Source organism: Lagenorhynchus albirostris, chromosome 15 (assembly GCF_949774975.1).
Source record: "Lagenorhynchus albirostris chromosome 15, mLagAlb1.1, whole genome shotgun sequence".
In the NCBI taxonomy this organism is placed as follows: Eukaryota; Metazoa; Chordata; class Mammalia; order Artiodactyla; family Delphinidae; genus Lagenorhynchus; species Lagenorhynchus albirostris.
Window position 1 is genome coordinate 72759180 of NC_083109.1, and position 27978 is coordinate 72787157.

The window sequence follows — 27978 nt, forward strand, 5'->3', positions numbered from 1 at the left end:
GATTCAGCTAAACAAAGCCAGGGAGGGGGGACTTGTTGGCTCATTGCCCCAGGGGTAACCATTAATCCTCCCCTGGGGGGAATCCAGGGGCTGGTGCCCTGAAGGGCAGATTCTGGGCAGAATGGAGGAACACACAGAGGCAGGCTCAGCACCAGGGCTGGGGGAACAGAGGGCGCTAATTGACAACCCTGCCGACATCCTGGTCATTGCGGCTTATTTCCTGCTGGTCATTGGTGTCGGCTTGTGGGTGAGAAGTTGGGGGATGCTGCTGGGGGCCCGCTTTTGGAGCCTGGGGGAAAAGTCTCGGACAGTCCTGATGTGTGGTAGGGGAAGGATGCCTGGATCTTTGAGGGAGAAACCCGGGGTGGGGGGCAAGTAAGTCTTTTGCTAGCCCCAGGGTGGCCCAGCCCACACTCATGCATGCCTTGTCTGTCCACCTTTGGATTGGACTAGTTGAGGGGTTGGTGGGTCTTCATCGGGACAGCATTCTAAATGAGATCTCTTCTACATAATGGCTGGCTGACCAGAAACCCAAATCCAGGGTCCCCAGGAAAGTGCGGCTGAATGCAGCCACACTCAGGCTTGGGGAACCGGACCCTAGGTTAGGGTCTGGGTAGATCTGGGTGCCTGGGAGGAGGCTGGGGGTGCAGGTGTGGTCCGTCTGGGGAGCCGTGCGCTGGTTAATCTTCAGCCTGAAACAAGGCCAAGGAATGTGTTGAGGAGGCTAATGAGGTCCAAAGATGTGCCCCAAACCCAGGCCTCTCCCCACTCCCGTCCCCCAGTCCATGTGCAGAACCAACAGAGGCACCGTTGGCGGCTACTTCCTGGCGGGACGAAGCATGGCGTGGTGGCCGGTGAGAGAGACTGGGCTATGGAGTGGGTGGAGGCCTAAGGAAGCAGCCTGGCTCACCCCAACCTCTGGCCACCCAGGTCGGGGCCTCTCTCTTCGCCAGCAACATCGGCAGTGGCCATTTCGTGGGCCTGGCAGGGACGGGCGCGGCAAGTGGCCTGGCTGTGGCTGGATTTGAGTGGAATGTGAGTGCCCCATTTTGCCAATAACCCCCACCTCCCCGTGGGAACCCCTGGAAGGGTCACACCTGGAGAGGCTCCAGGCGGGAGAAGTGGGGATGTGAGACCAGAGGTGGGACTTCCCAGCTGTGAGGTGGGGTTGGGCTTCGAGGGAGGCTCATGCAGCCAGCTTGGAGGCAGAGGCATGTGGGAGATACCACGTTCAGGGCAGGGGTAGGCCCTGCTCCTGACTCGCTATTGTTATGTGAGCCTGGACCAGCCATGCCCTCTGTGGCCTTGATTTTACTCCTCTCTGAAGTGGGATGAACAGTCTCAAGGATAGTGAAAGTGCTTCTTCTGATGCTCTCTGAATCTGTGGCCTGTGAGGATCACTAGGCTAAATGAAAGCCCCTTGCAGAAGGGGGCAGGAGACGAAGCTCTGGGACTGAGGCTCACCTTGGAGGGTCAGCAAAATCAGGGCTTTGAGCTCAGGGCTTCCTGGAGGAGGAGGCCTCCAAGCTGAGCCTTGAGGGACAGAAGGTTTGGGTGGGTGGAGAGGAGAGGGAAGGCAGAAGTTGGGGGTCAGCCTGAGGGTTCTGTGCCTGGATTCAGGTGTGTGTGTGTTGTGGGGGATGAGGAGGATAGGGATCATCTTGGGAGGGATGGCCAGGGGTCACGGCCTGGCAGGGCAAGAAGGGCTCTAGTTAAGGACCCAACAAAGTATCAAGACCTTGTCCCTAATGACCAGGGCCCAGGGACATCTGCATCTGTGTCCTCTGGGCCCCTCCTGCAACCTTGCGTTGGAGTAGCACTTTTCACCAAGAGAAGAAGGTTCATCAGACCCATCAGGGGCGAGGACGCACTCATGGCAGGATGTCCCACAGGGAGTGACCCTCAGCTGTCGCGCTGTGCCCGCAGGCGCTGTTCGTGGTGCTGCTACTTGGCTGGCTCTTCGTGCCCGTGTACCTGACCGCGGGCGTCATTACGATGCCGCAGTACCTGCGCAAGCGCTTTGGCGGCCGTCGAATCCGCCTCTACTTGTCCGTGCTCTCGCTTTTTCTGTACATCTTCACCAAGATTTCGGTGCGCATGCGCGGGGAGCTGGTCGGGACCCTGGTAGGGTGGGATCACCCAGTGGAGGTCTCTGGAAAGCCCTGGACGAGGCGGGACCAAGGAGCAATGGCTGTAAGAACCGTGATGGAGGCAGGGCCTGGAAGGAATAGGCTTCTGGGGCGACAACCATAGTGAGAGGTATCTGGGAAGACCAGGGCATCAAAAAACGAGGGAACCTTTGAGGTGTGGCCACGTAGGGTCGTGATCTGGGTAGGAAGTGGACCTGGGTCCCCACCCTGGCCCCTGGGTCCTGACCTGTGCGCTTGCTCCTCCCCCCAAGGTGGATATGTTCTCCGGGGCAGTATTCATTCAACAGGCTCTGGGCTGGAATATCTATGCCTCCGTCATCGCGCTTCTGGTCATCACCATGATCTACACTGTGACAGGTGGCAGGTGGCAGGGGCTTAGGGAAGGGAGCGTGGATCTGTGGGCGGGGCTTAGGGGAGTCACCAAAGGAAAGCGGGCTGGAGAAGTTTTTAAGTGTGATGTGATCCAAGCAGGAGAAGGACCTAAATCTTTGGAAAGCAAACTATTCCCCCCCTCCACGTTCCTTGGATTTGGTCTGGAAGTTCAGAGATCTGAGCCCGTCCTGGGCCTGGGCAAAAAGGAAGATTTAACAGCTCTTGAACACCTGGGAAGGGAGAGCCGACTTGGCCAGACCCCAAGGCTCACCAAACCCAGTGCAGGTTGGAGGATTCTGGGGTGGTGCCTGAGGCCTGACGCTGGAGCAGCGTGGGTGGGGCCTGGTACCAAGGCCGGCTTGAGGGGCCCGTCCCTTCGAATGGGATGAGAATCGGACCTTAGAGAATCACCTCCTCCTATCACACAGAAGAGAAAACTGGGGCTGAGAGGAGGGCCTGTAGTGGAAGTCCTGCACGTGGGCACCTGGCATTAGTGGGGTCTAAAACTCAGCCCCACTGTGCTCACGCAGCCCTGCCTCCTGATGCCGGAGTGCGTGAGCCCAGGGAATGGGCCATCCTTTTGAAATTTGCCCTCCAGGAAAGGGAAGCCCTTTTCCAATTCGCACAAAGACACTGTATGTACTAGTGGCAGCCTGTCTGGGCTGTCTCCACTGACCCAGGCCATTGCAGGAGGGCTGGCAGCGCTGATGTACACGGATACGGTGCAGACCTTCGTCATTCTCGCGGGGGCCTTCGTCCTCATGGGTTACGGTACGGGCTCAGCCGATGGGGGAGGGGCGCAGAGGTCACAGTTCGCAGATCTCTCCACCTGGGAGCAGGGACATCGCGCGTCTGCGACATGTGGGTCCTAGGGAGGGCCCTGTCGCGGGCACCATGTCCCCTAACTACTTTGCCCTCACAGCCTTCCACGAGGTGGGCGGGTATTCGGGGCTTTTCGACAAATACCTGGGGGCAATGACGTCCCTGACGGTGTCCGAGGATCCGGCGGTGGGCAACATCTCCAGCTCCTGCTATCTACCCCGGCCCGACTCCTACCATCTGCTCCGGGACCCTGTGACGGGGGACCTGCCGTGGCCTGCGCTGCTTCTGGGGCTTACCATTGTCTCAAGCTGGTACTGGTGCAGCGACCAGGTGCGGGGTCGCGGCCTGCGCGACGAGCGAGGCTGGGGCAGAACTGGAATGGCGGTGGGCGGAGCTGAGATGGGTGGAGCCTGAACCCATCTGGGAAGCCAGGTAGAAGGCGTGGTCCGAGGGAACGGGAAGCCCGCCAGTTAGAGCTAAGCCAGATGGAGCCGGATCCGAGTCAGGGTCTGCGCTTGGAGCTGAATTGCCCGCTTCGATGGGCCAGCCGCGGGGTCTGGATTAGAGCTGCGAGTTGAGGTAAGGCGGGAGGGGCGGGGTACCCGGGACTGGACGCAGGTAGTTGAACGCCCCTCGTCGCAGGTCATAGTGCAGCGCTGTCTGGCTGGGAAAAACCTGACCCACATCAAGGCGGGCTGCATCCTGTGCGGCTACTTGAAGCTGATGCCCATGTTCCTCATGGTCATGCCGGGCATGATCAGCCGCATTCTTTACCCGGGTAACGTCTGCAACCCCGCCCCGACCGAGAGTCCTGTGCCCCATCCAGCCCCTTTCTTGTGCAAGGATACAGGTGCCTGTCTCCCATTTCCGTTCCCGTCCTAAGATCTGGGCCACCCAGTCCCACCTCCCACCCGGGGGGCCCATCTCTCCTCCACTGGGATTCCCCGTCCCCACTTCTGGGATCCGAAGGTTCAGACCCGGTGCCGCCATAGCCGCGTCGTGCCCTTTCCCGCAGACGAGGTGGCGTGCGTGGTGCCAGAGGTGTGTAAGCGCGTGTGTGGCACCGAGGTGGGGTGCTCCAACATCGCCTACCCGCGGCTCGTCGTGAAGCTCATGCCCAACGGTGAGGGCGGGCCCCCGGGTTGCCCCGCTGCCCACAGGCGCCAGTGGGAGGAGTCACCCCTCGCCCAGCCCGCACCCTCCCGGGACCCCCTCGTGGCCGCAGACTCACGGCTCCGTCGGCCCGCAGGTCTGCGCGGACTCATGCTGGCGGTCATGCTGGCCGCGCTCATGTCCTCGCTGGCCTCGATCTTTAACAGCAGCAGCACGCTTTTCACCATGGACATCTACACGCGCCTGCGGCCCCGCGCGGGCGACCGCGAGTTGCTGCTAGTAGGACGGTGGGCCTGGGTTTTCCATCTCCTGCCCCACGAATCAGCCCCGGGTGGGGGCAGGGAGCACTCGTAGGGACAGGGGGAGACGGGGTCCTGGGTGAAACCACCTGATGGCCGTCCACCGCAGGCTCTGGGTGGTGTTCATCGTGGCCGTGTCGGTGGCCTGGCTTCCCGTGGTACAGGCGGCGCAGGGCGGGCAGCTCTTTGATTACATCCAGTCGGTCTCCAGCTACCTGGCGCCGCCGGTGTCGGCCGTCTTCGTGCTGGCGCTCTTCGTGCCCCGCGTCAATGAGAAGGTGAGTGTGTGTGCTCATTGGGAGCTCGGGGCCGGACTTGGAAACCCGAGGCTGATGCGCTCTCTGGCCCCGCAGGGCGCCTTCTGGGGGCTGATCGGGGGCCTGCTGATGGGTCTGGCACGCCTGGTTCCCGAGTTCTCCTTTGGCTCGGGCAGCTGCGTGCGCCCCTCGGCGTGCCCCGCACTTCTCTGCCGCGTGCACTACCTCTACTTCGCCATCGTGCTCTTCGTCTGCTCCGGCCTCCTCACCCTCGTGGTCTCGCTGTGCACACCACCCATCCCGCGCAAGCACGTAAGTACGGGCCTCTGGACCAGGCAACAAACGTGGGCCGCTGCGGGCCCTCTCCACCAGCAGTCGGCCAGCCTGCTTCCCAGAACTCCCAGTGGGTAGCACCTGAATTTCTATACTGAGGCTTGGTGAGGGCAGGCTGACAGTCCAGTCTGAAGCTTCATTTGCAAAGCAAGTACAATGTTTTTATTTAAATCACATTTATTTGAGGTGCTTTGGAGGTGGCTTGAAGAAGACTGTAGGGGAGGTTAAAGCCCCCCTGAGTCTTGGTCTGACTGGTGGCGGAGAGGGACAGAGTACCACCTGAAAGCCCCAAAAGGGTTTGGTCTTGTGCTGTGGCAAGGCAGGTGGCCCAGGGCAGAGCTGACTGGGGGGAGGACAAAAGAAGTGGGCCCAGAAGGATGGGCAGGAACGCACAGGTGGAGAAGGGGAAAGGCAGCAGGAGGGAACCCTGTGAGCGAACACCCACAGGAAGGAACACTGTTAGCAGGGCTGTAAGACTAAAGTACTACAATCATGAGTGTAGACGGTGATGAAGCAGAGGGCTGAGCAGGGCCAAGAGCTTTAAACACCCAGCTGAGGAGCTTGGGTTTAGCCTGAGGGCAAAGGGCAGCCATGGAAGGTCATCCTGGAGTGAGCCTGGGTGGGTGTGCAGGCTGGACAGAGGGAGGTGAGGGAGTGCCGGTGTGGACGGGGGACCTCCAGGTTCGGGGTGGGGGAACAGCACTTCCACTTGGTCCCTGCTCCCACCCTTCCCCAGCTCCACCGCCTGGTTTTCAGTCTCCGGTACAGCAAGGAGGAGCGTGAGGACCTGGATGCTGAGGAGCTAGAAGGTCCAACCTCAGCCCCTGTACAGAACGGGCGCCCTGAGCACGCGGTGGAGATGGAGGGTAAGGCACTGCCCGGGGGGGAGTTGGGGCGGGGGAGCTGGCGGAGCAGACTAACTGTACGGCTGCAATTTCTCCCAGAGCCCCTGTCCCCAGCACCAGGCCTGTTCCGCCAGTGCCTGCTCTGGTTCTGTGGAATGAGCAGGGCTGGGGCAGGCAGTCCCCCACGCCCTACCCAGGAGGAGATGGCTGCCGCAGCCAGGCGACTGGAGGACATCAGTGAGGACCCAAGCTGGGCCCGAGTCGTCAACCTCAATGCCCTGCTCATGATGGCCGTGGCCACGTTCCTCTGGGGCTTTTATGCCTGAGGTCAACTGTGTCGGATGCCATGAGCCACAGCCTTGCAGCGAGTGGGGGTGGGGAGCCTGCAATGGTGAGAAGGGTCTGGGGCAGGAGAGTGCGGGGGAAGGCCCTGGTACCCCTTCTCTCCACCTTGTCTCTGCCTGGGGCCCAGTCCATCTGATTGGTAGTCACTTCCTTGGCCAAATGGCCACACCAGTGCCCCTAAGCAAAAATAAAGCTGCCTTTCCCAGGTCCTGCTGTGGCCAAAGTGTCCTTGCTCCAGGCTCCTGTCCTGGGACCTGGGCCTCTGGCTGGGCTGCTCACAAGAGCTTCTTTTCTGGACACAGGAGCCATGTGGCCCTCCACTCATCCACCTCTAGCTGGTGATTCTCAGTCCTCCAGCCCGCATCCTGCAGTCCTGGGGATAGTGCATAGGGATACTGCTGGGGAGGAGGCTCTGGGCTGCCCCTGGGGAGAGGGCATAGGGATACTGCTGGGGAGGAGACTCTGGGCTGACCCTGGGGAGGGGGCATAGGGATACTGCTGGGGAGGAGACTCTGGGCTGCCCCTGGGGAGAGGGCATAGGGATACTGCTGGGGAGGAGACTCTGGGCTGACCCTGGGGAGGGGGCATAGGGATACTGCTGGGGAGGAGACTCTGGGCTGACCCTGGGGAGGGGGCATAGGGATACTGCTGGGGAGGAGACTCTGGGCTGACCCTGGGGAGGGGGCATAGCGATACTGCTGGGGAGGAGACTCTGGGCTGACCCTGGGGAGGGGGCATAGGGATACTGCTGGGGAGGAGACTCTGGGCTGACCCTGGGGAGGGGGCATAGGGATACTGCTGGGGAGGAGACTCTGGGCTGACCCCGGGGAGGGGGAAGGAGCAGCATGGGCTGGGTGTACTGCTCAGGTTCCCCTTGCTTCTGCTGGGTAATCTCTGGCATAAAATGAGCCTAAAACCTCATCTGGTTGTAGCAAGAATTCATTGAGCAGCACATGAAAAAGGACCAGAATGGAGTAGGTGCTAAATGAAAGAGCATCATCAGTAATTTGTGAGCCTTACCCCGCCCCCCGCCCACCATTCTCCAATGCCAACTGGGATTCATAGTCTGTCAACACTGACAGCGCCTCAGAGACCATCCTAACCTCCCCATCCTGCAGACAGGGAAACTGAGGTCCAGACTTGAGATTACAGACAGAAATTCAGGTCTTCCACCCTCTAGGTGAAGGGGTGGGGATGGGGGTAGGCAGGGCCTCTGGGAGAAGGCCTAGGAGCCATGAAGCAGAAGGATATTACCTTTCAAGAACTTTGGAAATAGCTTGTCCAACACTTGGTGGGTCTCCCTGACGATAACGCAGCTCTCTTTCTCAGGACCTGGAGTGGGGTGAAGAACCAGAAGCTCTTGGGTTCCCCAAGCCGAACAGGGTCCTTCCTCTCTCCACCCCGCTTTGAGTCAGAAGCAGCCTAGATTGTGAGGCGCTTACCAGCCCGTACTCGGTTCCTCAGTCCCTCCAGCTCTCCTGGGAGGGGTCCATCTCCCTGCAGGGCTCCAAGCACCAGTCCGTGAGTGGCAGCCCTCAGAATGGTCTCAGGGCCTGCCATCTGGCTCAGGACAACCTGTACCTGGTCTGGAGAGACCCAGGGACAGACTGGTACCAGGGAAGGGCCACGTCCCCAAACACTCTCAGGCCTACCAGCCTGCTTCATCCCTGTCTGGCCCAAAGGCCTTGGCCTGGCATGAAAGGCCATCTCTCACCCTTTCCTTTCCAACTTCATCTCATGTTGCTCCCCAGTGCTCCGGCCAAGTAATTTCCAAGATACAACTTCAGAGCAGCTCCCTGAGGTGGGTTTATTTTGCTCGTCTTTAATGGCTAGTGAGAATAAGCAGCTTTTAACACACGACCAGCAGACCAGTAAACTTTAGTACATGTTTCCTCAAGAGGTGACCCCGGCTAGGAGAGGAAAGTGGTTCCTCAGGGATAACCAAAGGTCTTAACCTTATCTGAGTGTGCTGCAATGTACAAAGTGCTTTTACATAGTCACCTTATTTGATCCTCATGAAAACCCTGCAGCTAATAAGGCAGGTATTGTTAGCGCCATTTTACAGAGTGGTAAAGGGAACTTCACTGGGGCATGTAGCTATAAGCTGAATGCATCCAGTCTTAGTCTAGAGCTCCCTTCAGGACACTAGGCAGACTCCAAACTGTCCAGCACGTGTCCAGGGCTTGGGGCCCTGGGGCTGGAGGAATGAGGGGCTGAGCCCGGGAGGGTGAGTCGGAAGCTGGGGGAACGCGGCACACTTACTTTGTGACCGGTCCCAGCGAAGGAGGTAGGGTTCTTGGTGCCCCTCAACCAGCTTTTGCAGCTCAAAGACACTGAAGGAGAGAAGAGCGTGCAGTGCGGGAGGAGAAGACAAAGGCAGCAGTGACCACCCAGTCAACTGCAGATCCACCTGTTAACCCTAACTGTCCTGCACCTCCTTGCCATCCAGCCCTCAGCCGTTACCCCTCCCCCGCATCAACCCTTCCTTTCTTCCTGCACCCAACAAATATAAGATCCCTTATATCTACTTCATGTCATACACGTGCTGCCCTCAAGCACCCACACTGACCCCCAAGTCTGTTCGGTGGAAATAGAGAACCAGAGAGGTGGGGCTTGGTTTGGGGAGGCCAGTGTATGATCAGAACAGGGAGCCCGTGTGGGGAGGGGGTGACCGTGGTGATGGGTGGGAGATGCTGGGCCACTCACCTGGAAGTCACACGGTGTAGGGGGACCCCCAGGGATAGAGACAGAGATGGCCAGAAACCTGTGGGAAGCTGGAGTCAGGAGGCCCAGGCAGGGGGAGACATAGGAAACTTGAAACCGAGGGGCTGGCTCACCTGTCCACAGCGGTTCCATCTGATTGGCTGAAGCGGGGCCAAGTACCTCTCCCCGCTGAAGGAAGTGCTTCAGGACCAGCCAGAGCCGGCCTTCGTTCAAGGTCTCTATGACAAGGGCCCGGACTGCCCGGTAGTTGGCGTAGATGTGGAGGGCAGTGAGGAGGAAGAAGCAGCCAAGGCTTAAGCTGGGGTGACAGAGTGAGGTGGTCAACGGGAGCAGAGGCCCAGCGGGGCGCCTCCTCCCTGCCCTTGGTCCCAGCTTACCTAGGGCAATCTGACACCAGGGGAAGCATCAAGAGGCTGACCAGGAGCCCTGCCAGGCTTACCAGCGTCTCCTGGAAAATGGCAGAGGGGATGGGAGCTGGAGGGCTCCCCTCCAGGCCAGAAAGAATACCCCTGAGTGCCTTTCACCACACCCCTCCCTGCCCCAGACACTCCCTACACTGATAAGGGTGCCTAGGAAATTTTTAACGTTTTTGATGAGTGAGCTGTCATTTAAGATACCAGCTGCTTCTCTGCCCAGGTAGGTGCAATGCCCTTGGAATGCCTGTGGAACATGCCTTCTTTGTTTTGCAAGAGTCAAAGTGTAGCCCTACACTCAGGCAAGTAAATGTCCACAGAGTAAAACTACTTTATTTTGTGGTTTAAAAAAAAAAAAAAGGGAATTCCCTGGCAGTCCTGTGGTTAGGACTCTGCACTTCCACTGCAGGGGGCATGGGTTCGATCCCTGGTCGGGGAACTAAGATCCTGCAAACCATGCAGCGTGGCCAAAACAAACAAAAAACCCCGAAAAACAGAAAAAAAGGTCCATCCGCCCAGTAACCAGCAGATGCTTTTTGCAAAGGGGTCAAGGAACCACCCAGGAAGAAAAGCACAAGATCCAAACTTCCCTTGAGAATCAATATTATCAGACCCTCTGATGGCCCGAGAGGGCCCGACTGAGGTTACCCTAGTGGAAAAGACCCCTGGCCACCGCCCCCCAGCTCATCATGAGAGAGGAGGAGTCTGGACTGGTGTCCCTGACCACGGGGTTCCCGGGGAGAGTTGGTCCTGGCACAGAGGGGGCCTGAGACTGCAGCTCTTCTTACCCAGTCGTCCTGGCAAAGGGGTGGGCCATGGAAATAAAGGCTGTGGGTGTGACAGTAAACTGGGGATCAGGGGCCTTGGAGCTCAGGGGCAGAGGGACCTCCCCTCCCCCAGGTGGGAACAGTCATTTCCAGCAGCCACATCAACTGGCAGCAAAGCAACATCAGCAGAAAGCAGGGGCTGAGTCTGGGGCTGAGCATGCGTCTCGTTGCCCCACTGATGTTACTGCCTCCGTGAACTGAGGAAGCCCTGGGGCCTTGGAAAATGCATCTGGGGGTGGTAGGGGCTGGGGGTTAGAAAGAGGGCAGGTGAGACAGCAGGCACGGGGCTGGTTGTACTTATTTCCCCTCCCTAACAACCTGTGGAAGTGATAATGGGGAAGAACTCATCCAACCATTTCCGGGGAGAAGGGATGTGCCCAAAGGGACCCAGGGAGACTTGACCATTCGGTGCCTTTTCCCCCCTCATCTGTAGAGTGGCAACAATGAACAGCCCTGCACAAGACCACTGTAAGGATTTAATGAGTTCATCCACATGAAATAGTTGGCACATGGTTAATGTTTAAAAAACATTAGCTTGTGTTAATATTATTGAAAGGAGTTAGTCAATTTTTTAATGAAATTCTATTTAATAAAACAATATAAGAGAAGGCCAGAAAGTAGGACTGGAGAGAACAGAGGTTTCTAAATTGCTTCAGTGTCAAAGAAAACCATCACACTTGTGACCACCCTGGGCCTCACTTTCCCCATCTGTAAAAGAGAGATGATAACAGTATCCACCTTAGAAGGTTGGTGTGAGGTAAACGATGCAGTGCACATAGGCTCTTAGCACCAGGGTACGGAGGGAGGCGATACCTGAAGGGTTCAGCCTGAGGGTGCCTCCACCTCCACTTCAGGCTCCTTTGGTCAGGTGAGGGCTGGGCCGGAAGGGCTTTGCTAAACTGCCCAGCGGAGGCCTCTGCAGTGACTCCGGCCTCCTCACATGCCAGGCGCTTTAACGTGTGGGGCCTCATGGGGTCAGAACATGCACCTCCCAGGGTGGGGCTCTGCCTAGAGAGGGTGAGGTCCAGGGCAAGGGCTCCCTCTCGGCCTCAAGGGCAGCAGGCAGGGGCTGAGATGACCAGCTCGGACTTGTTGCCGCCAGAGCCCGAGCCCGAGCCCTCACACCGACTACCTATCCTAAGAGTCAGAGCAGGGAGAAGCAACATTTCCTCCCGCCTGTCTCCCACCCCGCCCCGTAGGAGCTCTCAGGTGCTTCTCTTCATATGCCCAAATCGTGGCTCGGTCTGATGTCTGCCCCCCTCCGGTACATCCGCGCACCCCCCACCATCCCTCCAATTCTGGCTGCTCACCTGGCTGCCGTCCTTGGCTGACACGTCGGCCATGTTGTTTCTCCGGGCCTGATGCATGGTCAGTGCGGCCCGAGTGGCCCCACCAGCCACGCCCACAATGCACTGGGTCGGGAAAGGGAAGAGTGAAAGTCAGAGTGGCCATAACCTGCTCTGTGGGTGAGCCAAACAAATGGCTCAAACCAGTTTAAGAAAACTGGGCCTCAGGCCACCCCGCAGCAAAACCCTGAATGCCGTCCCTGGTCTCCTGTTCTCACCCTGCATTTCCACTAGGCCCACCTCCCCTGTCCTGCTCCAGGAGAAAACTGAAGGTCTGCCTGTCACACCACCCTGTGGACCCAGCCCCAAGGAAACTCACTTTCTCCCCGCAAGGTGGAGGCCCACAGACCATTCTTAGCCCAGAACCTCCCCAGCCTCCAACTTCTGCTTTGGCTGCACCCTCCCCCTTGCAGAGCCAAGTCTGGTTTCCAACTTGGTGCTTACATTCTGCCTACCTGGAACTAACTCCACTCTCTTCCTGCCCCAGTCGAGGCCTAGCCAAGCCTTCCAGGCCAGTTCCAAACCCACACCAGTGGCCCTGACCTCCTAGGGCTCTCCCTCTGAGATGGGAGAGCTCATCGATTAGGGTCACTGACTTCGTTCATGTTTATCAAATCTTTTTTAGATGTCAGATACAGATTTAGGTGCTGTGAGAGACTTCAGTACAACCCCTGCCCTCATGAAGCTTATAAATCATCAGATGGTAAACAAATAAACGAGTTGTTACATAGGCAGTGTTTGTTTGCAGGTAAGAGGAATGTGGATCAAAATGAGGCTGGAGTTATGGGCGGGGACCTGATCACATAGAACTTACCAAGCCTTGTAAGGTCTTTATACCAAGAGCAATGGGCACAGGGAAAGTGACCTGATTTGATTTCCACTCTAATAAGGACTATGGGGTTGCTCTGAGAAGGAGTGAAGAGGGGTGAGAATAGACGCACGGAGATGACCTAGGAAATAACTGTGCTTTTTCAGCAGCAAAGAATCACCAGGTGAGATGGGGATGGAGGCGTGAAAGGACTGGAGAGATTTAAGAGGGCAAATAACAGACATGAATGGAGGTTTAGCTGAGGGTGACAGGTAAAGGGGGAGGAGATGAAGGCATGGGTGACAACCAGGCTTCTGGTTGGTGCACCTCAGGGACGGAGGTGCTGGAACTCTAGGGAGGGGCGGGAAGGTGGGGAAGGGGAAGTTCATGGCCCTGTTCGAGTCCCTTATTCGACAGATGAAGAGACTGAGGCCCGCAAGGCGGAGCTTAGTGCAGAATTAGGCAGAGGTCACAATCCTTGGTTTCTCTGTGGTCGCCTGCCCTGGAGGGGGACGGGGTGCTCACGGCTTTTAGTGCCTGGGCCAGGGAAGCTCAGTGGCCTCCACCACAAAGAACTGTTCCTAAAATCCTAAATATCAGTAGTGCCCAGCAGAGAAACACAAGTGATTCTGAACAGATGGATGGGCCTTTAAGATGGGTCTTACATATCTTCTTAAGACTCTTTACTCTGTGCCAGGTACTTAACCCTGTGGGGAAGACAGGCTGAGCTCTACCGAACCTTGCTAGGCCTGTTTCCTCATCTGAATGAGGCCAACTTGAAGGAATCATGAGGGTGAGCAGCCTGGCAGAGAAGAGCTTGGATTCAGCCCAATCACCCCTTCAGCCTTGCTGTCCGGTCTGTGCTCTGTCTTGCCACTGGACCTTGACCTGCACTGTTCTTTCTGCTCAGAACGCCCACGCTGTACCTCACACTCATACTTCAGGACCCAGCCCCAGGGAAGACCTTCCTGCATCCCTGGACCAGGCCAGATCCCCCGCTGAACCCTCCTGCAGCCCCCTACACGTCTCATCTGGAATACCTATAGCTATCACTCGATAAATATTTAATTATGTGTGGCTTTCTATCAAAGATGGGAGGGCCTGTATTCTGTGCCGAACATGCAGCAGGGACCCTAAATATTCTACTGAAAGAATGAAAGGTAGCCAGGGAGCTGGTCCCAGGGTGTTGACACTGGACCACCCGTGCTCTCTTTCAGCTCGGAGCTCCCTCGCCAGTCCCGTGGCTCCAGACACTGCCTTAGACCGACTCTCTGAGGCTCTAGAGGCTGTCTGGCTGGAGGAGGGTCAGAGTACATGGCTGAGTCCCAGAAGAAACACCTGAACTTCTTCACTCTTCTAGAAATGCCTTGAACACTGAGCCCAGGCGGGGATCCCCTGTGGGCCCCAAGCGAGCCCGCACATACCACCACCAGGGCAGGGATCTCGGGTCCAGGGGTGCCCCAGAGGGGGGTACCTTGGCCAGGTTGCTGATGCAGATGGTCATGGTGAAACAGATGGGGAATATGGGAGCCATAATCTCGAGGAACATGGCTACATCATTGAGGATGTCGGCAAAAAGCCTGGGGGAGGGGATAAGAGGTCAGAGGTCAGAGACCTTCACACTAGAAGACTCCCCTCCCCTCAGTTCCAGCCCCTTCTCACCTCCACTGCTTGGCATTACAGTCCATTTTGCTCCTGTGGGGGAGGAGAGGTTGGTTTGCAATTTGGATTTAAGGAGAAAACACAGCCTGTGGGCAGTGCAGGCCATTCCTATGCCTTGGAAAGGTCCAAAGGGCTCAGGAAAACCCACACCCCAGCCAGACATCTGTCCCCACACCCTGTCACTGCTGCCTGAAATGCCATTAGCTGGGAGGACCTTCAGTGGTCACTCATATTTCCCCGTTACTAACCCATGAGGCACCAAAGGAAAAAGCTGACTGCCTTGTGGCTGCTCCCCACCCTCGGGTCCTCCTGGGAGAGAGGTCATCCCTGGGGTCCTCTGCCAACTCCCCTCCTCTTCCTTCTGCTTCATAGAAGGTATCCAGCAAGAAGTCCACATATTCTATAAACAATACATTTAGTGTACACACTACGCTGCATGTTATAGACAACTAGCCCAGAGAGGGATATGACTTCCCTCGGATCAGATGGGAGTGGGGGGAAAAGGCCGAAAGAGCCAGGCTCTGACATGCAGCCTAGGATATCTCTATTACACGATGCCGCAGATGGTTCCCTCCTCTGCAGGCCGAGTGACACCGTGGCCCTTGCACAAACCCCCAGGGACTACTTCTCCAAGATCCCAGTGGCAGGAGATGCTGCAGCCCCCTGCCCAGCTCACAATTTGCAGCATTAGCCCTGACCCTTCATTTGAAATCTCCTAGAGGGAAAGGGAGCATTCCTGGACGGGGCATGGGACACACATGGGGAACTCCTGATGGAGCAAATATATGGCAAAGGCAGGACTAGAACACGTGGGCCTGGTCTTGGGCTCTGCCTGATGCCACAGAAAGACCACAGGCTTTAGGTTCAAATCCCATCTCACCACTTACAAGCTGTGTGACTTGGTCTGCTTCACATCTGGAAAAGGTACACATTCAATCCTAGTCTACACAGTTATTATAAGGATTGGAGAGGATACACAGAGAGCTGGTAAGGCCCAGTTAGGGTTAGTAATTGCAGCTGGTGTTTACTGAACACTTATTATGTGCTAAGCACTTTACATAGCTCACTGCACCTCACAACCACGACTGATGGCAGATACTAACTCACTCCTGAGGTCACCCAGTAGTGACTCAAGGAGGAAGCAGGCAGCACGACACCCTCAATCCCTTCTAGATAAATGGTGATGTGGATCCCACGTCGGACAGGGATCCTGATAACCTACCCAAGCCCACTCCCCACTCAGCTTAGCAAAGTCCAACCAAGTATCTAAGCCGCCACAGTAGCCTCTGGAGTAAAGGTATTCCTTCTGGGCTAAGCACTGTCCCATCCAAGCTTCTCTTTTAACAGGCCCCCAGAGGATGCTCAGAGCCTGTGGCTCCCTGTGTTTTTCCATGATGGGCAGCAGAGGGGCAAATCGGTGCTCCTGAAGGCAGATCTCATCTTGGTAATGGCTCTGTGGCTTCACTGCTTGGTGACCCCGGGCAAGTCACCTGTACTGGGTACTCACTAAAGACTCCTTAGCTCTGATATATCTGCTAAATCTCTCCGCCCCTGGAGACTGGTAGGAAAGAGGGGGAGCTGAAAATACAGCCAGGGCTGAGAAAGACATGACTCCTGTCTAGGGAGAGTGGCTAGAAGTCTGCAGATCGGGAAGAAAAACTCACCCCATCCACCAGGCAAAGATGATGCGGCCCAGCATGCCAGTTGAATCTGGGGGAGAGAGGCATCGGTAAGGAACAAGCAAGAGCCTTGGGGGCTGTAGGGCCTGGCAGAGCCTGGCACTGAGATGGCTTTCCATCTTGGATCGCTGCCCTTGGAAGCTCAGTCTGGTATAAGTTCTAGACAGACGTAGCTGCATTATGGGGTCAGAAGTGCCTAGACTTAGCAGTCCCTCAGCATGTACCCCAGAGAACTAGGTACCCATGCACACCAAGAGACACGGACCAGAAATATTCTTTGCAGCATTGTTTATAACAGCAAAAAACTGGGAATAATGCAAATGCTCATCAACAGGAGAATGCATAAACAAATTCTGGTACATTTACTCAGGGGCATACTAGACAGCAGTGAAAATCTAATGGACCACAATTACCCACATCGGCATGGATGAATCCTAGTATTATCATCCTGCATGAAAAAGTAAGTCATGATGACTACATACAGCACAGTACACTCTTCATAAAGCTCGAAAACGACTGAAACTAAACAATATAGTGTTTGGGTATATATATCTATATGGTAAAACTATTTTTATAAAAAGCAGGAAATTCTGTGTGGAAAGTTCAGAGGTTATTGTTGATATTCTAGCTCTTAGGTTGCGCAGTGGGTCCACAGGTGGTCATCAGAGTATAAACAAGTAAAAAGGATCTGAACTGCAGGTTGGTGACAAGCGAGCTGGGAGTGTGGGGCAGAGGGAGAGGCCTCCTCAGACTAGGGAGAGTCAGAGAGGTCTCTGGAATCCACTAGACCTTCACTTGCACAAGTGCTTCTTGGCTACCCACTGCCGTGAGGCCTGGGGGGCACCACAGTGAGCCAGAGTCATGGTTCCAGGCTCAAAAGCCAGAGTAAAAGCAGACAGCAGCCCCTACGAAAAACACTGATTTAGACCAAGGGTCAGTTAACGGTGGTCTGTGGGCTTCTTCGCCGTTTTTGTAAATAGTTTTACTGGAACACAGCTGTTTCATTTGTTTCCAGACTGTCTATGGCTTTTTTCATAACACAATGGCAAAATCAAGTTGCTGCAAGTGAAACTGTACAGCCTGCAAAGTGTGAAATCTTTACAGTCTGGTCCTTTACAGAAAGTTTGCCCACCACTGATTTAGACCCTACCTTATACTGAGAGTAGTACTCATTAAGCCCAGCAGGGGGATCACAAAGAAGGACTGTTCCAGAATCAAACTGAGAAGGCCTCACACTGCGGGCACTGGGAAGGACAGGCAGAGCGGGCAGAGGACCCTTAGCTTGTTTGAGCTTGAGGGAAGGGACCCTTAAGTGGGGGACTGCAAGAAGGAGAACTAGGTTGTGGGTAGGAGGGATGAGAACGTCCCACGACATATAAAGGTGGTGACATGGGCCAGCCTTCCTCATTCTCCTCTTGCCACGGCGGCCATCCTTGGGCATTGACCCCTTCTAGCTAGACATCTTTACCCAGCCTTGGACTTGAAGGAGACCGTTAAGCACTCTGGCAGAAACCTGAAATACCCAAGTCTTTCAATCGTCACAACAATTCTACGAGCTTAAGGGATCATCCCCTTTAAATGAAGCAACTGAAGCTCGAAGATTGATAAACGAAAATGGGGCATTTTCAAGAAAATCTGGATTTACAGCTTTCCGAGAAGAACCTGAAGACACGGCAGCACCAGGCCTGCTTCCCCTTACCGCTCCAGTTGGCTGGGGCTGAGTAGCAGCTGCCTCATTCAGAGGCGTGTGTACAACACATTTCCCATCCGGCCTGCTCGGCTTCTCTATTTCTGTCCCCTCTGTCCATGGAAGTTATACTTCCCAGAGTGGGTTGAGAAGCCTCCTCCCGCTGTCACTCACCCACACTCCTCCTTTCAAGTACTTTTAATTCTACACAAGATTTTCATTGTTCAAGATTTTTGTATTGGATCATTTTAGTGACTCTGAACATGGCAAGGTTACTTTTACGGGGTGAGAGCTCACAGGGCCAGACTATTTTTCTTCCCTCCGACTGCACAGTCTTTGCCAATCAGGTATGTATTTTCTTCACACAAGAAAGGGGCCTACTCTATCTTTCAACGGAGGCAGTCTGCAGGGCCCTTGTCAGAATCTGGAGGTTGGCAATAGGACGCAGTGACATACATCCTCCCTATTAGCTGAAAGTCAACACTGTCCACTAGACCAGGAAACTTAATTCCCGCCTGCTCCTCTCTGCCTCACTTACAACTGGCCATGCTGTAAGATCTCAAAATTTTGAGTCCTAGTAAGGGATCAACTGTCCATAAATTGTACTCGGCTCCACTCTGAAATCCTAACTGGCCAAAGAGTGGGTGGTTAAGAGTGGGACACAGGAGTCAGTGGGCCTGGGTACAAATCCTGGCCCTATGTGACCTTAGGCAAGTTACTAAACCTCTCTGTGCCTCAGCTTCCCCCTCTGAAAAAGGTACTCATAAAGGCATCTAACTAATATGGCTGCCGCAGAGATTAAGTTACATATTACACGTCAAAACGCCTGGCACACACTCAGCTGGCAAAATATTGGCTGCTAGTAGTATTACTATTGCTAGTTATGACAATTAACATCATGTTCTATTAAGAGATCTGTAACTAAAAGTGACCACATCAAAAAATTCCAAGGGAGTTTCTTATATAAAGCTCCGCATACAAATTTCCCATGTTTGATGGAAACAAGTTTGTAATATCCTTTCTAGTTAAGGGGGTTTCCTTTAATATCAACAACAGGCTTTAAAGTAAGAGGATATTTTTCCACATCTTAAAATGGTCTTATTTTTTTCTTAATAACTTGCCTGAGCTGAAGACATACATAAGCAACATGTTGGTGATAAGACTAGGGTGCTTAGAAATGACATGGAACTACTCACCCAAGCTCCCACTGCATTCCAAACAATTAACCAATAGGAGAGGAATGGAAAAGATCCAAATTAAGCACAGTGCGGTGGTATGAAAATGTACTCTGGAACTAAACCTCCTGGGTTCACATCCGTGACCCTGGGCAAGTTACCGTTCTGTGCCTCAGTTTTCCCATCTATAAAATGGAGATAATGACAATACCCGTCTCAGAACTATTGTGAAGACTGAGTCAGGACATTTAAAGACCAGTACACAGTAAGTACTGTTCAGGAACTATTATTATTAAAAGAAGAGACAACTAGGACAAGAGGCACAGATCACCACCACTTCTCCACTGATATGCAGTCTCAGAGAAAGGGCTTCTTTCCAGCAGTGACTCACATTTGGACAGTATGCTCGTCTTCATGGTAAGGGTATAAGCAGGAGCCTCCAGATTCTCCAAAAGGTCCACGGAGGCTCACCAGAGCTGTGGCCAGGCTGATGCCAGGTGCAGAATGAGCCTTACCTTGGGTCTGATTTAAACCTCCACTGGGAACAACAGTGAAAGACAAAGGATGGTGGAGAGAGCCACTGGCCCTCCTGATGTGGGCAGTTTCCCTTTTCTTCTATACTTCACTCTCTAAGTAGCACAGTACCAAACTGTATCTTCCCCCCCCCCCTTTAGTGGTTTTTCAAAAAGCGGTACACATTCAACAGACAGTTACTATAGTTATTATTCATGGTATCATCTAGTATCCCAGAGGATATGAAACGCCTTTCATCCTTCCCCAAACCTCCTCTCTGCCACTCAGGACCTATTACAAAACTGTTTCTGTCTAAAATTAACTAATTTCCCACACCCAAGGCAGTTGGCAGTTTTATTCAATAACCAAACTCTTAGGCAGTCCTCCACAGATTAGGAGTAAAGGGGAGGGGACGGTTTACTTAGGGATCTGGGCTCCAGATGATTAAGGGACACTGCACAGTCCGTATGGGGAACGGAGTGCAGCTACCGAGGCTAGTGGGCGGGATGAGGGTGTTCCCGCCATGGGTTACTAGTCAGTCGTCAATAAAGCCAATAGAAAAATTTACTCAGTTGAATTTTGTTTTTTAACGAGGTACAAGGCACTCTTCTAGGAAGTGGGGAGGCTTGGCTCCCGGATCTAATCAGACAGGAATGCATAAGTAAACATACTCATCAGAGCCCAGAGCTAGGTGCCAAAACACTGGGAGAAGGGGAAAATAGGGGCTGGGCTTCCCAGCCGAAGGAAAAAGTGGACAGAGAAATGGCAGAGCTGAGAGGAGCGATCGGTGAGACTCCAGGGGTCCAGCTCACCTTTCACGAGCCAGGTGGCCGTGGCAGCTGAAACAGAGGCTTTTGCGTTCCCTACCCCTATGCCCAGCAAGACTGCGTGGGTGGCCAGGGAACCCGAGAGGCTGGAAGCAAAGGCCTGGAGAAGAAAAGAAGTGGGGTGAGGAGTGGGCGCAGGAGCATGGAGGTCTAAGACCTGTTATCAGCTCTCCTGGGTGTGTGGCCTGGGACGTGTCACAGCTCGGCTCTGGGCCTCAGTGTCCAGTCTGTAAGCGGGGAGGGAGAGGCGGCGCGCTGTCTCCCCTGCCCCGGCTACATGTCGCTCCCGTCCCCAGTCGGCCGGGCTGACCTGCACGGAATCCCACAGCTGGTAGGGCAGATAGTCCGGGCTGACGCTATCGGGGAAGCCCTGAGGCAGGAAGACAGCCAGGAGCCGCGAAAGAGGTGGGACGGCCGTCCCGGGAGCCACCCTTTCGCCCCCATCTCGTCCTCCGGGTTTCGTTGTGAAGGCCCCAGAGAACCCCCACCAGCGCCGCCCCCAGGCCTCCCACTGCAGGCTCCCGTCGGCGGCGGCGCGGCAGCCCCGGGCCGTCCCGGAGCCGAACTGCTCGGAGCACAGTGGGGCCTCACTCCTGGCAACATATGCCATCCTGAATTCCTCCCTCTAGTTCCGCGGGCAGAGAAACGTGGCCGGAAGACGCGTCCTGCTCGGCTACGGCAGCTGCAGAGGGGCATTATTCCTTCGCGAAAGGGCCTCCTGCCTCCGCGTACTCTTCCAGCCAGCCCAGGAACCAGATGGTTCCTTTCCGACCTCCCGGCCCCGCCTCGACCCCTCGGGGCTGGTCCCGGTCCTGGTTCTTTGTAGCATCTTGTCTGGGGCCGCGGGAGCCTTTTGGCCCGCCAAGCCCTGGAGGTACCTGTTTTGCTGTGACCCCCGACTTACAGTTATGGGGAGAAGGGAAGAGGGCGTCCCTAGGGAATCGTGTTGAGACCCGGTGCGGCCACAGAATTTTTCGCTGTGTGGCTTTGGGCAGCTCAGTGTCCCTCTCTGGTTCTCAGGTGGCTTCCTTGCTGTGAAGCCAGGGCCTGTATTTTACTCCTATTCTTTCCCGGGTACCCAACACATAGTAGGTGCGTAAAAGAGATAATATTTATGAATGAATGCATGCATGATGAGAAGTTGGACCAGATGATCCCTGAGGCCCTGTAAAGCTTCCCTTTTTGTTTGTTTGTGTTTTTTGGGGGGGTTTGTTTTCCTTCTGGGCGTCTCTGGCCCTCCACTAGAAATTTTTAGCCCTTCAGCCTTTCCTGACTGGAAGAGTATTATTTCTGAAGGGATCCTAAGAACTTCTGAGGAGCAAGGAAATGAAGGGATTGTAGTGAATAGTGTCAGCAAATAGGAGAAATAGGCAAGAAGTTCTTCTGTGTTTATTGGGGGAGAGGGTCTATGAAATTGGGGAGAAGTCTAAAGACAGTGTTTCCCTCCAAACTCACCTCTTTTTCTCTTTCCCTCTCTTCTCTCCCTTCCTCCTTCCCATCTAGTGCGATGTACTGCCTTCAAAATAGAAATTTGCTAAAAGCGTTCTCTTTTCTTCAGAAAATAAAATATCCTGGTTCCTTAGCCCAGCATTCTTGGACCCTCACAGTTTGATTCCTTGCTTGAAACTTCTGATTCTCCCTAACTATCATCTTTCTCTTGGACCTCAGCCTGGAATGCTCTTCCACCTCACCTCACCTTACCTAAAAGCGAGACAGAGTCTCTGAGGCTGAGGTAGACCCAGGGCATTTGATTTTTTGCTTGTTTGTGTGGTTCCTGTGAGAGTGAAAAATTGAAGGGATACAAACGTGTAATATTTTAAATGTTAGCTTCTCTGGGTATATTGAACTGACACTAACCTCCAGGAATGAATTCCACCAGAGGGCTTTAGTTTGGGGGCAGGTTCTGTCACTTAGTATCTGTGAGACCTTGGGCACGTTTCTCACCCCTCTGTCCTTCAGTTTCCTCACCTGTACAAGGGGAATAATACTAGTACCTACCATATAGGGTTGGGATGAGGATTAAATGAGTCGTATGTGTAAAGCTCTTAAACTATGTTTGGTACCTAGTGCATGCTATTTAAGTGTTGACCATTATTTGGAGTTAATGTCAAGTATTCAAATGTGAGGCCCTTTGCTCCACAGGGCCCTCATGACCAGCACTACTCTATGACATATTGTCCAAACCAGGATTTTTTGTTTTTGGTTGCGTGGCGCGACTTGCGGGATCTTAGTTCCCAGATCAGGGATTGATTGAACCCGGCGCCATGGCAGTGAAAGCACCGAGTCCTAACCACTGGACCGCCAGGGAATTCCCCAAATCAGGATTTTTGAGAGTGTCTTTAAAGGAGGCACCGTTAATAATCACATTGGACTAACAGACTGGAGCCATCCTGGGCAAACTGAGAAATACGGTCACACTATTTAGCAACCCTCTAGGCTTTACTGACCATCTTTGTCCACATTGACCTCTCCCTGCTCAGAGACCATGGCAACCCTTGTTCACTGTAGAACTTATTTAATGCTTAGCATATGCTTTCTGGAGCCAGTTTGTACTTGCTTTTATTAGGGATCTGAGTCCTGTCTTCCCAAGTGGACTGTAAGTGCCTGACAAGGACTCATACACTTCTTTGCAACCCCAGTGTCCAGATCAGTGGCTTGACAAAGAGATGAGGGATGCTTCCTCTTCCCCTACCCCCTGAGACCTCTTGGCAGCCTGCATTCAGCAGTATAGTAAGCACCGGGCAGAACACTCCAAGCTGCTCATCTCCTTGACTTTATCCTCACTGATCTCCCCACTTCCACAACTACCCGCTTATGGTCTACTCCCTACACAGCTTAAAACTCCCCGGCTCAAAACCTTTCAGCAGCTTCCTGTTACTTTTATGGAAGAGGATTGCAATATTCTCCTCCAAACCCTTCAATGACTTTCCTTCATATTTGAAAATAAAACATGAACTTCTTGTCATGGCCCATGAAGCTCTGTAGATTGGGCCCTGCTCCATCTTTCAGACTTCACCCCTTACGGTTCATCCTCTCACTCCCCCAACTAGAACATAAGCTCCCAGAGAAGAGAAACTTCGTCTTTGGCACTGATGCATTCCCAGGGCCTGGCACAAGGCAGGTGCCAAATACCTATTTGTGGAATGAATGAATTTATTTTCTCAATAACCCTCATAGGTATTATTTCATTCCTCCTTTAAACAGAGAAACTGGGGTTTGCATGTGTGAAGTGACTTCAACAAGGTGACAGAGCTGAAAAGTGGCATAAGCATTCATTCTCCTATTCATTCAACAGATATTTAGTGAGAAGCTGCTACTCTTCTAGGCCCTGAGGCAGGCGTCCAATTTGAGGCTAAGGGTTTCAGAACTATACCATCTTGTTTCTTTCTTTTTTATTTTGTATTCTTGTTACGTATTATAAAAATAATGGAAGGACACATTCTCACTGTAAAATAATTCAAACAATAATATAGATGGAGAAGGTCAAATTCTCCCTTGACATTTATCCCTCTTTCCATTTTTCAACAAATACCAGTCAATGCCCAGAAGTAAACATTATTTACCATGAGAGAGAGAGAGAGACAGAGAGAGAAATATAATTTTACATTTAATCCCCTCTCCCGTACTCGCAGCCTGAGGTAGCCTGCTCTAATTATAGTTCACTTAACGTTGTCTTTGACGGCACATATGTAGCTACCTCATTTATTTTAATAGTTGCATGTCATGCCATGGTGTGAATGTGCCATAGTTTCTATAAAGATTCCCCACATTGCTTTTTTCATTATTACAAATAGGTATGATAAATTCCTTGTACAGGCCTTTCTGTACACTGAATATGAATATTTCTTTAAAATGAGTCCAAAGCAGAATTGTTGGGCTGAAGGGTATGTGTATTTTAATTTGAACAAGTATTGTCAAACTATCTCTCTAAAAAGCTTTACCAATTTACACTCCTACTAACAGTATATAAGAATGCTTGTCATAGTCAAGATATGTATTGCCATTATCTAAAAAAGTTCTCTTGGGCACCTGTACATTTTAATGTCCACTCTTGTATTCTGATCGCAGATAACCCCTAATGTGCTTTCTGGTCACTATAGATTATTTTTGCTTCTTCTAGAATTTCATAGAAATGGAATTATACTGTATATGATCTTTCATGCTTAGCTTCTTTTGCTCAGCATAATGACTTTGAGATTCTTCCATGTTGTCATGAGTACCATTAGTCTGTTTCTTTTTTTTTTTTTTTTTGTGGTACGCGGGCCTCTCACCATTGTGGCCTCTCCCATTGCGGAGCACAGGCTCCGGATGCGCAGGCTCCGCGGCCATGGCTCACGGGCCCAGCCGCTCCGCGGCATGTGGGATCTTCCCAGACTGGGGCACGAACCTGTGTCCCCTGCATCGGCAGGCGGACTCTCAACCACTGCGCCATCAGGGAAGCCCAGTCTTTTCTTTTTATTGCTGAGTAGTATTCCATTGTATGAATATACCACAGTTTGTATATGCACTCACTGGTTATTGGACATTTGGGTTGTTTCCAGTTTTGGGTTATTATGAATAAAGCTGCTATGAACATTTGCATGTAAGTATTTTTGTAGACGTGTATGGACTCCACCTAGGAGTGGAATTGCCAGGTCACGTGGTAAGTGTATGTTGAACTTTATGAGAACTCGCCAAATAGTTTTTTCAGACATTTCATTTACCCTCCCACTGGCAATGTATGAGATTTCCAGTTGTCCTATATCCTTACCAACACTTAATCAGTCTTTTTAACTTGCAGGAGCTGTAGTGGGTATGTAGTGGTATCACATTATAGCTTTCATCTGCATTTTCCTGATGAATAATAATGTTGAACATCTCTTCATGTGCTTATTGGCTATTTGTATATCTTCTTTGTGAAGTGCCAGTTCCAATCTTTTGGCCATTTAAAAAAACTGGGCTGTCTTATTATTGAACTATCAAGAGTTTATGTTAAATTCTGGATACATTCTTTTTTAAAGGGCTTCAAATGCTTGGCTTTTTAAATTATTATTTATTCATTTATTTTATTTTTGGCTGTGTTGGGTCTTCGTTTCTGTGCGAGGGCTTTTCTCTAGTTGTGGCAGGCGGGGGGCCACTCTTCATCGCGGTGCGCGGGCCTCTCACTATCGTGGCCTCTCTTGTTGCGGAGCACAGGCTCCAGACGCGCAGGCTCAGTAGCTGCGGCTCACGGGCCTAGTTGCTCCGCGGCATGTAGGATCTGCCCAGACCAGGGCTCGAACCCGTGTCCCCTGCATTAGCAGGCAGATTGTCAACCACTGTGCCACCAGGGAAGCCCTGTATACATTTTTTTTTTGGTCAGGTCGTATTGCAATTATTTCTCCTAGTGGTAACACATACTTTCTACCCTAAATAAATGAAGACACGTTTACACAAACATCTGTACACAAATATTTATAGCAGCTCTAGTCATACTTGCCAATAACTGCAAACAATCCAGATGTCCTCCAGTGGGTCAATGAATAAACAAACTGTAGTGCGTCCATACGATGCACGCTTAGCAATGGAAAGGAACAACCCACTACTACTTGAAACGACTTGGATGGAGCTTAAGGGCATTATTCTGAGTGAAAGAAGCCAGTCTCAAAGGTTAGATGTTGTATGACTCCATCATAAGACATCCTCAAAAACACTGAACTGTAGTGATGGGGAACAGATCAGTGGTCGGCAGGATTTAGGGATGAGACTACAAAGGGGTAGCACAAAGGAGTTTTGGGGCAATGGAAACGTTCTGTATCCTGATTGTGGTAGTAGTTACATGAATCTAACGTATTAAAATCCAAACATCGTACACCAAAAGGACGTTCATTTGCTGTGTATTAATTAAGATAATGCTATAAACAAAAAAGCAGAGCAACAAGCCATGAGTGTATAGGTGCCTATGAAAACTGGTTTTTGAATGGAGGAAGATGGGACAGGAAATACACACATCTTGAATGCTGGTTACTTTGTCGGGGGAGGGAGCAAAAATGATCCACTTATCAGTGTGAATTTTTATAATGTTTCACTTATTTCAGTTATTATATGGTGATTTTGAAATTTGAAAAAATCTATTAAAAATGGAAAACATTAGGAAAATATTTTAAAAAAAGAAAAGAAGTAGTTTTGCTTTGTGAAGTACCTGATGATATGTTAGAGAATAAGACACGTGTGTCTCCATTCCTGTGGAACTCAGCCTAGTAGAGTCCAGTCCTCCCCATCTTACCGAAGGCTCATCTGCAAAATATGACTGTTATTGGAATTTGCCTAACAAGAGTTTTCATAAGAATAAATACTTATTCTTATTATTTTTTTGGCCATGCCATGTGGCTTGCAGGATCTCAGTTTCCTGACCAGGGATTGAATCCAGGTCATGGCAGTGAAAGCCCTGAATCCTAACCACTAGGCCACCAGGGAACTCCCAAGAATAAATACCTTAATACTTGCTTGAAACAGTGCCTGGCACAAATGATGACTGTAATGTTAGCTGCTATTAATATATCACCTATGAATTGGGAGAATAATTGCCACCACTTGTTAGGATGATTTTAAAAGTGCCTTTCTCGTAACAGGACATCTAACAGTTACTGTTAAGTTTCGTTAGCGTTTGGAGCCTGGATCCTGGGATGTGGGGGAGAGGGCATGGCTCTATCCCTGGTTTGGTTTTCTGGGTCTCCCCGCTTATCTGTTCTCTTGGCTTTGCTATCTTTCTAATTTCAGGGAAGCCTCTCCCTCCTTCCCCTCCCCTGGTTGACCTATCACCCTCCCTCAGGACCTAAATGCAGGGCGTTTCCCTCTTTGGCTGACACTGGACTCCTTGTCTACATCTAGCTTGGTACAGAGGGACATCCAGACCCTGAAAAGTGTGGGTGAGACGTCTATACATAGCACTGTTGGACCTGACAGTGAGCCAACCTGGGGGGAAATGTGATCTCAGAGCAGGGCAGGGTTTGAAAGGTGGTGGAGGGGAGGTGACCCTGCAGGGCCCCAGGGATGCTTAAGGGGAGTGAGGAGATTGGGGGAAATACCCTGGGAGAAAAAGATACTTAAATTCCATCTCTTTCTCTAATCAGGCAGATGGCCCTTCTTCAAACCAATAAGGATCTCATTGCTACAGGAATGAAGGAATTTAACATTCTGCTAAATCAGCAGGTAAGTCTGGTGCTCTGTTTCAGAGGACAGGCCTGGAGCGTTGGGAGGTGGGCGAGGACAGAGAAGGGAGAATAATTTGGAGCTGGGAGGGTAATGGTTGAGTTGATGGAAACAACAAGAGACAGGTAATACAAATCAGAGAAAAGAGGATGTCAGAGTTTGTGGTTATCCCTGAATCACATGGCCGAGCGTGGTCTCCCTTGCCAAATCCTGACCTCCCCTATCCCAATCCCACCCCCCCCCCCCAGGTCTTCTCTGCTCCTGTTGTCCCTGAAGAAGACATGGTGACTGTGGTGAATGACTGGGTGAACTTCTACATCAGCTATTATAGGAAGCAGATGGTGGGGGAGCAGCAAGAGCAGGACAAGGCTGTGCAGGAGCTTCGGCAAGAGCTGAATACTCTGTCTGCCTCTTTCCTGGACAAATACAGGAACTTCCTGAAGTCCTTGTGAGCGCCCGATCGCAGGCTGCCTTCCTCCTAGCCGGGAGACCCAGGCTTGTCTGAGACCCTTAAATGCTGCCTCTGTGTCTTCAAGGCCTCAGGCTCTGCCCCTTCATGGTGTTACTGCACTCTGACACCTCAATAAAGACCAGTACTGGTTTTGGTGGTT

The 27978-nt window shown here is 52.5% G+C and overlaps 3 protein-coding genes across 12 annotated transcripts; 2 read left to right on the plus strand and 1 right to left on the minus strand.

The window, feature by feature from the left end:
* The first annotated feature begins 121 nt into the window (after positions 1-121).
* Positions 122-6544, plus strand: SLC5A2 (solute carrier family 5 member 2). Of its 2 annotated transcripts, XM_060122957.1 has the most exons (14): positions 122-247; positions 783-854; positions 931-1035; positions 1927-2091; positions 2402-2507; positions 3213-3293; positions 3445-3674; positions 3987-4122; positions 4360-4467; positions 4594-4744; positions 4866-5034; positions 5110-5325; positions 6083-6212; positions 6291-6544. In XM_060122957.1, the coding sequence occupies exons 1-14, from the start codon at positions 122-124 to the stop codon at positions 6515-6517; spliced, it is 2022 nt and encodes a 673-aa protein (XP_059978940.1). In that variant the 3' UTR covers positions 6518-6544. The 2 variants fall into 2 exon arrangements, with proteins under 2 accessions (XP_059978940.1, XP_059978939.1); XM_060122956.1 differs by having other exon boundaries at positions 6083-6544.
* On the minus strand, positions 5486-20937 carry RUSF1 (RUS family member 1). 5 transcript variants are annotated; one of them, XM_060122973.1, is made up of 13 exons: positions 20508-20871; positions 20183-20297; positions 15981-16026; positions 14317-14349; positions 14129-14234; positions 11811-11912; positions 9638-9747; positions 9374-9558; positions 9243-9300; positions 8799-8869; positions 7979-8122; positions 7791-7868; positions 5486-6909 (listed from the first exon to the last, which is right to left on the minus strand). In XM_060122973.1, exons 1-13 carry the CDS (start codon positions 20805-20807, stop codon positions 6812-6814), a joined length of 1446 nt encoding a protein of 481 aa, XP_059978956.1. In that variant the 5' UTR covers positions 20808-20871; the 3' UTR covers positions 5486-6811. The 5 variants fall into 5 exon arrangements, with proteins under 5 accessions (XP_059978956.1, XP_059978957.1, XP_059978958.1 ...); XM_060122974.1 differs by having other exon boundaries at positions 9638-9708; positions 20508-20863; XM_060122975.1 differs by lacking the exon at positions 7979-8122 and having other exon boundaries at positions 20508-20886.
* Positions 20110-27978, plus strand: AHSP (alpha hemoglobin stabilizing protein). 5 transcript variants are annotated; one of them, XM_060122991.1, is made up of 4 exons: positions 20687-21071; positions 26988-27084; positions 27289-27367; positions 27616-27978. In XM_060122991.1, exons 3-4 carry the CDS (start codon positions 27293-27295, stop codon positions 27817-27819), a joined length of 279 nt encoding a protein of 92 aa, XP_059978974.1. In that variant the 5' UTR covers positions 20687-21071; positions 26988-27084; positions 27289-27292; the 3' UTR covers positions 27820-27978. The 5 variants fall into 5 exon arrangements, with proteins under 5 accessions (XP_059978975.1, XP_059978976.1, XP_059978974.1 ...); XM_060122992.1 differs by lacking the exons at positions 20687-21071; positions 26988-27084 and adding an exon at positions 20110-20157; XM_060122993.1 differs by lacking the exons at positions 20687-21071; positions 26988-27084 and adding an exon at positions 20438-20528.